The sequence below is a fragment of the Triticum aestivum genome, chromosome 1D (genome assembly GCF_018294505.1).
Source record: "Triticum aestivum cultivar Chinese Spring chromosome 1D, IWGSC CS RefSeq v2.1, whole genome shotgun sequence".
In the NCBI taxonomy this organism is placed as follows: domain Eukaryota; kingdom Viridiplantae; phylum Streptophyta; class Magnoliopsida; order Poales; family Poaceae; genus Triticum; species Triticum aestivum.
The window spans coordinates 395,654,919-395,662,079 of record NC_057796.1 but is presented as its reverse complement, the minus strand read 5'-3'; the positions used below and the strand labels follow the sequence as shown (position 1 = coordinate 395,662,079).

Sequence of the window (7,161 nt, the reverse complement as noted above, 5' to 3'; positions counted from 1 at the left end):
GCAGATGTAGTTATCCGGGATGGTAAATATGGTTATAAAAGCATGGTAACTCTCTCTGTTTTGGTTAACTATAGTTGCCATGTCTAATTTATGATAGTTGCCGTGTGTAATCAAACCATAGTTGTCATGTGTGATTAACTACTTGCCACATATGGTTAAACAATAGTTGCCATGTGTGTTTACCTAGTTGCCACGTGTGGTTAATCACAGTTGTCATGTATGTTTACCTAATTGTCACGTACGCGCAACTGTAGTTGCCGTCTAGCAAACGAATCATAGTTGCCATGTGTGTTTACCTAGTTGCTATCCAACAACGTACGACTGTCGTGTGGGCGAAAAACAGTTCACCCACACGCGCGTGAACTAGATGGTGGCTGTGTGGGCAGAAACTAGTTCGTCCATACAGCGCAGCTGGCTGCGTGCTGTGAGGCGTCTGGACGACCTCTCCAACGCCCACACACCGGCCTTGTCCTACGTGGCACATGAAAACTGCCTCGGTGTGTCAAGATCCGTGCAAACTTAACTGGACGATGATCCAGACGTGTGGGCAAGTTACAATGTTGCCACACGACGTTAGTGTTTTCAATAACGTTTTGTATGGATGTACTGGTGTGTGGTTTTTTTAATATTACTGGTGTATGGTTGTTATTTCTGCATGAGAGGTGTTTTTGATAGTTGTCCAGGAGATAAGAACCTGTAATGAGGTCGAGGTTTTTGCATGGGAGTGGTGGTCTTCGGGCCATGGGAATTTGAATTTCGTGTAACCTTGCATTTATCAGTTTCAGCAGTGAAATTGAGGGAAACCCTTAAGTCCAAAATAATAATCAGTTGTGCCAATTATTTAGGAGCTGTACATAGTATTATACACGTACAAATCCGCGACAATAATTACTACAAGATCGAGCGGGGATGTAATGGCGGTGGCGGCATCCTTGTGGTGGACATGTGTCCTCGAGCTTCACCGTTGCGAAGCTTGGGAGGTAGTCGAAAAGCGGATGCAGATTGTGGTCTGCATCGACCACATCTGAAAGACGGAACGTGTGCTAGACTCGTGGTTTGTAGATGGCAGGTATAGTTTCCTCCTCCGACGTCTTAGTCATGCGAGGGTGTCAGATCTGGAGTTCGATTGTGTGTTGCAACGGTAATGGTTTTGTCTTTGGCGAGCCACCTTGGAGGTCCGCAAAGCTGCATATCAGTGATGGAGCCGCCTCGAACTCGGGGTGAGAAGGTGATCCGTCATTTTCTCTTTCGGTGGCTACTATGGTGGTGCCGGAGGCAGGTGATGGGTGTTGGTGTCAAGCTCGGAGACGTTCTGCTATCTTTTTAGTTTTGTCATGTTGGTCTTTATGTGACTTGTACTTTAACCTTTATGATATGAATGAGACACATATTACCATGCAAAAAAAACCTTGATGCTCATCTAAAAATAAATAAAAATATGGTTCAAATATATTTTGCATCCAATTCTCCTTTAGGCAAAGGTCTCGCTGAAAAATAACATAACTAGAAGTTTTAATATAGAAAGAAAAACAGATTATTTTTTTCTAGATAAAACATACATATATGTGATGTAGTTTTAATCCGGCACTATTTTCCTAGCCAGTATAGGATGATTTTAATCTCCAAACATGAAAATCTGTATGTAGAAAAACAGAACAGAAACAATTTTTTGTGTACCAATACAAAATAATAAGTAGAACCATTAAAGGTGACTATTAGCGGAAAGAGGTGATCCGTTACATTTTTCTTTGGTGGCTGCTGTTGTGTTGCTGGAGGCAGCTGATAGTTGGCGTTAAACTCATGTGATTTTTTGGTTTTGATTGTAAGTTTCTTTCTTGACTAATGGTTCTAAACGCAAAGAATAGGGTTCCGCAGTCTTTTTTCTTAACACAATTATGTTGTCTTTTTCAGTTTTGTCAGGTCGATCTATACGTGTTCCCGCAAAGAAAAAGGTCATTGTATATGTGGCTTGTACCTTGATCTTTATTATATTAATAAGACAAGTGCTACTACTATGCAACAAAAAAAACGTGTCATTAGCTTTTTTAGTGACAAATATTGTTTTTTGAACATTACGTGATAAATATTTGATGATTATAGCTAGAGCATACAAAAAGGCTAAAAACAAGCCACCAACCAAAAAAAGCTAAAAACATATGCAAAAAAAGGTAAAACGAATTATACACTAAAATCCATATGGAAGATAAAATGCCAAATGCACGTAAATTACACCAATAAATAAGAACAGAGGGAAAATAAGAAAAAGGAGGAATTGAGGAAATAAAAGGAAAGCACGCACGGTGAAGACTTGTAGAGTAAGAAGAAGGAGACATGGAAATAACCGAGAATACAAGACCATATATATATATTGGGGTTCCGGCCCAGACAGCCCATCCCGCTTGTCCTCAGCTTGGTAAGCACGATAGGAAGAGGCGAACAGGGCCGCGACGCAGAGCTTCCGGCGGCGCAGGTCAGCCCCTCTCCGCCCTTGTCCTTCTTCTCCGTTCTCTCCGGCCGACAGATCCACTCCTCCCCCGCATGCGGCATAGTCCTGCTGCCTCGCATCACCCCGCCGGCCCACCTCCCCGCTTGTCCCGCCGTCCGCCGCCCATGGCCGCTCGCTTTTGCCATCAGCGCGGCGCCCCTCCATCGCCGGATGTCACGGGAGCCTCCCCCTGGCCGCTTCTTCCTGTAGCCCCCCATAGCCATCTTCCCTATCCCAATCCCTAACCCCATACAGAAACCCTAAATCCCCAATCCCTTCTACTCGCCACGTATGTGTCAGTATGCTCATTTATTTTTCCTTTTGATGGACAGCAGGTTAGTGGATTGGTCAGCGGATCTGAAGGTCAGTGGATCGGAGCATAGCAGCCAGATCAAAGGTAACTGAAGAAAACACCATTGCTCTGTTATGCTTGTGATGGTCTGATGGTGTAGAGATGTTCTTTTGATTTTTGTGATGGTCAGATTTGTTACATCAGATCAAGTAGACATGATTTGTTACATAGTTGTACAGATGTTCTGTTGATACTTGGATGGTCTGATAGTTGTAGAGATGTTCTTTTTGATGCTTGCTTGAATGTGTAACTTGTTGATTCATATTTTTGTAGGAATGATTGATGCCTAATTATGTAATTATTGTGTATGTAGTTCCATAACATCAGAAGGCTCTCTCCTCTTCCTCCAAACCCCAGCTATGGCCAACGCCGCCGACCCCGCCGCCGACCAAAACCCTAAGGACGCCGGGAGCCGCGTCCCCGAGCCCTGGGCTGGCGCCGATGGAGAAGTCGCCGAGGAGGAGGACGAGTACGAGGACGAGGAGGAGCTGGACGAGCCGGCGGCCGCGGCCCTCGTGCGGGAGAAGGTGCAGTCTGTGTTTCGGAGGCTCTCCACGGACCCCGTGGGGATCCGCGTCCACGACGTCATCATCAGGGGCAACGCCAAGACGCGGGACGAGCTCATCGAGGCGGAGGTCGCCGACCTCCTCCGCTCCGCCACCACCGTGCAGGACCTGCTGAGCGCCGCTGCCGACGCCAGCGCGCGGCTCCGCGGGCTCGACGTGTTCGAGGCCGTCAACATCACGCTTGATGCCGGCCCGCCCGAGCTGCCCGGCACCACCAACGTCGTCATCGAGGTCGTCGAGCCCGCCATCCCCCTCAGCGGCAACGCCGGCGTCTACTCCAAGCCCGAGGTGCACTCCCCACTTGGTTCGATTTGTTGGTGACTCCGCTGGATGATCACATTGCTTGTAGCTAGAGACCTGGAGCAACACTTGTTTGTACCATTGGGCTTGGATTGAGATATAGATTCATAGTTAACCCATTGTTAGAGTAGTTGGTCATCTTTCCTAATGTTTTCTTATGATTAGATTGGTATTGTGATTCATTAATCATCATGAGTTCCTGCTAGTTGGACGCACATCAGTAGTGGAGATTGTATCCCTGCAACTGTAAGCCTGTAACTAAAACAGTAGCAAGTAAATTGCTATGCACAAGCAGCACCTACTGTATTAGCTTTACAATCAGTATGTAGCCACATGGTAGACTTTAGGTTTGCATAAGTGAAGCAATGGAACACATAGAGTTCTTTAAGTAAGAAGGAAAATCTGGAACACTTAGATTGTCCTTGGACATCATCTTAGCTGATAAAGTGATAATCGATCTCAACTCATTAGAGCTAAACTGTACTATTCGATTGTTGGACAATGAAAACATGAAGAAGCAAAAGGTATGCAATTTTTTTATATCAGTGTGGGAATGCTAGTAAATTATTTATATTATAACATGGAAAATCTCAAGCTTGAGAATAAAAATATACTTTAATATTTGGGTAAATACATGGACCCCTGATGGACGCACAATAATGTTTACTGACAAAAATTAAGCTTTCTACATCCTACATACTATAGTACTATAGTACACATCACTCTTTCTTGGACTGAATTTTGTGGCCCTCCACAACCAAGGTAACAGCAGGAATAGACAATGGGGATATGGTGTAGGTCTTGGGTGCTCGTGAGCTCACCTACTTTTGTATTCTCCAAGCAAAGCCTGAGAGAGAATGTACATGTTCATATTTATATTTGACCTTAAAATCATCCTAATTAGTATACTGAACATGTTTATGAAAAACTGATTTAGTCATTCATGTTATCAGTTACATTTTGTTCCTCCCAGCTGGTAGCTTGTATGTTGATGTTATCCATCAAATTCTTCAATCTATGAATGCGAGTCAATCTTGATCAACTGATATACAGTGAGTATGTTTAGCCGCCCATAAGAAAATTGACCTGGCAACTGATAACTAATTTTATAGTTTAAGACTTAATCCATGACACTATCTGGTCCGAATAGTGTGATACATAAACAAAAAAAAAGATATTTATTTGTCTGATTAAGAGGGCAACTTTGTGAGTCAAGCTATGAGTTCAGTTATCGGTGTTCAACATGCAACTTTCACAACTATAGATTACCTTGTTTGTTTGATCTTCAAGCACGTTCTACCGATGTTTTCAAGTTTCAACTAGCTCAAAAAATAATGCTGTACTAATGTTTCAACGTTTTTAACAGTTGCTTTTTTAGTACGGAACAAAAAGCTGCATTTACTAAGGTTCAGTGTAGGTTTCATTGTGCTCTAATCAAAATATAGTTTGGGTGTATGTGTTTTGTTAAAAAGTGAACGCATTGTCATGTGTTTTGTTAAAATAATTGTTCTGTTCAGAAGTACTCCCTCCGTAAAGAAGTATAAGAGCGCGTTTAGATCACTAAAGTAGTGATCTAAACACTCTTATATTTCTTTACAGAGGGAGTACTTTGGTAATTACCTTTACCCTATACTGAATACAAATACTTTAGTATAAATATAACTTTATAGGTCATGATGTTACCGAACCTATATTGTCGGCATCATAAGGGCAGGAAAAAAACACTGTTGTTTTTACTGCATGGCAATCTCCACTACTATTTCATAGGTTATCACATCTGATGCGTGAGTGTGTTGCTTTTGTAGGCAAAAGCATGGTCAGTGGAAGGGGCTGTTAAGTGGAAGAATTTGGCTGGCTATGCAGACATCTGGGATGCTTCAGTTGCATATGGTTTCGACCAAACAACAGAGGTTGGCGTAGGAGTCTCGCTGCCAAGATTTAAATCAATACCAACACCCTTGATGGCTCGGGCTTCATTGCTGTCACAAGATTGGATGAAGTTCTCATCATACAAGGAGCGCCTACTTGGTCTTTCATTGGGTTTGCTTTCAACCAGGCACCACGATTTATCTTACAACCTTACATGGCGTTCCTTGACTGATCCGTCACGCCTCGCGTCAACGTCCATAAGAAGGCAGTTAGGGCATAACCTTCTATCTGCATTGAAATACACATACAAGATTGATCAAAGGGATTCACATATCAGGCCAACAAAAGGATATGCATTTCTCTCATCCTCTCAAGTTGGTGGTCTTTGGGATAACAAAGGATTGAAATTTTTTCGCCAGGTCTGTTTTCAGCTTTTCTGTCCCCCTTTTCATGATTTCTTTAGCACCAATCTATTTATTATTTCTCCTTTCCTTTTCATGGTTCCTCACAATAATGGAGAAGTATACTTGTCACATCCATTCTCATTATTATTATCTTACAATATGGTGCTTTTGACTTTGCTTCAGGAGTTTGATGTCCGTGCTGCCGTGCCTTTTGGATTCTGGAACGCTGCTCTCAATGTTGGTGCAGGAGCGGGTGTTATTTTACCACTGGCAAGAGGATTTATGAATTCGTCTACACCTGTGACTGATAGATTTAACCTGGGAGGTCACAATTCTCCAGTTTGCAGCCTGGGTGGAATATCATCCTTGCTCGGTTTCAGAACAAGAGGAGTTGGCCCAACAGAACCACGGAGGCTTGTCCCTGGCGAGTCGGAAGATGGTTCTCCTGCTGTTCCAGGGAGGGATTACTTGGGTGGCGATCTTGCTGTTTCCGCCTTTGCTGACCTTTCCTTTGACCTGCCTCTGAAGGTGCTTAGAGACGCTGGAATACATGGTCACGCGTTTCTCACCGCTGGGAATCTTGCGAAACTGTCGGAGGGCCAGTACAAGAACTTCTCGCTTGATGAATTCCGTCGTTCGTTTAGGAGCACTGCTGGGGTCGGCATTATTTTGCCAACTAAACTGTTCCGGGTCGAGGTATGTTTCATTTTCCTTTGCACCAAATTACAGATCATGTGCTGTGCCTGCCTCCTGACTAACAAACTTGTTTTACTGCATTTGTTTCAGGTGAACTACTGCTACATTCTGAAGCAATCCCAGCACGACAGCGGGAAGACGGGAATCCAGTTCAGCTTCTCCTCGCCCTAGTAGAGACCTGCCACCAAGTGTCCTGCACTCCACGTGGCATCCCTTTTGCCTCGTCGACCCCCTTCTGCTCTTTTCTTTCTCGACGAGTACCTACTGGACAAGCGTATTTGTGTTTTCAGCCTTGTTTTGGGCACCGAGGAGCCTGGAATATCTTACGTGCTGTGCTGCTCGGCGTTTTTGCACATCTTCCGGAAGAGTTCAGTTCGCTTCCCTTGTTAACACTAGTGATTGTCGTGGAGATGACTGTTTAACTGAAATACCGATGCTGCGATGGTGGATAGAACAATAATTTAGGCGGATGAGAAATATTGGCGCTAC

The 7,161-nt window shown here is 43.9% G+C and overlaps 1 protein-coding gene across 4 annotated transcripts; it reads left to right on the top strand.

Annotated features, from left to right (window-relative positions):
- Positions 1-2,386: 2,386 nt before the first annotated feature.
- Positions 2,387-7,161, top strand: LOC123182335 (sorting and assembly machinery component 50 homolog A). Of its 4 annotated transcripts, none has more exons than XM_044594858.1 (6): positions 2,387-2,470; positions 2,821-2,882; positions 3,151-3,691; positions 5,509-5,991; positions 6,160-6,672; positions 6,763-7,161. In XM_044594858.1, the coding sequence occupies exons 3-6, from the start codon at positions 3,197-3,199 to the stop codon at positions 6,841-6,843; spliced, it is 1,572 nt and encodes a 523-aa protein (XP_044450793.1). In that variant the 5' UTR covers positions 2,387-2,470; positions 2,821-2,882; positions 3,151-3,196; the 3' UTR covers positions 6,844-7,161. The 4 variants fall into 4 exon arrangements, with proteins under 4 accessions (XP_044450793.1, XP_044450794.1, XP_044450792.1 ...); XM_044594859.1 differs by having other exon boundaries at positions 2,390-2,470; positions 2,818-2,882; XM_044594857.1 differs by lacking the exon at positions 2,387-2,470 and adding an exon at positions 2,477-2,691 and having other exon boundaries at positions 2,818-2,882; positions 3,195-3,691.

Bases quoted from the DNA above. Each gene is read 5' to 3' on its own strand.
- LOC123182335 (XM_044594857.1), top strand. From the start codon at position 2,657: ATGTCACGGGAGCCTCCCCCTGGCCGCTTCTTCCT. The intron at 2,692-2,817 runs GTAGCCCCCCAT...TTTGATGGACAG, and splicing joins CCCCCTGGCCGCTTCTTCCT to CAGGTTAGTGGATTGGTCAG. The intron at 5,992-6,159 runs GTCTGTTTTCAG...ACTTTGCTTCAG, and splicing joins GATTGAAATTTTTTCGCCAG to GAGTTTGATGTCCGTGCTGC.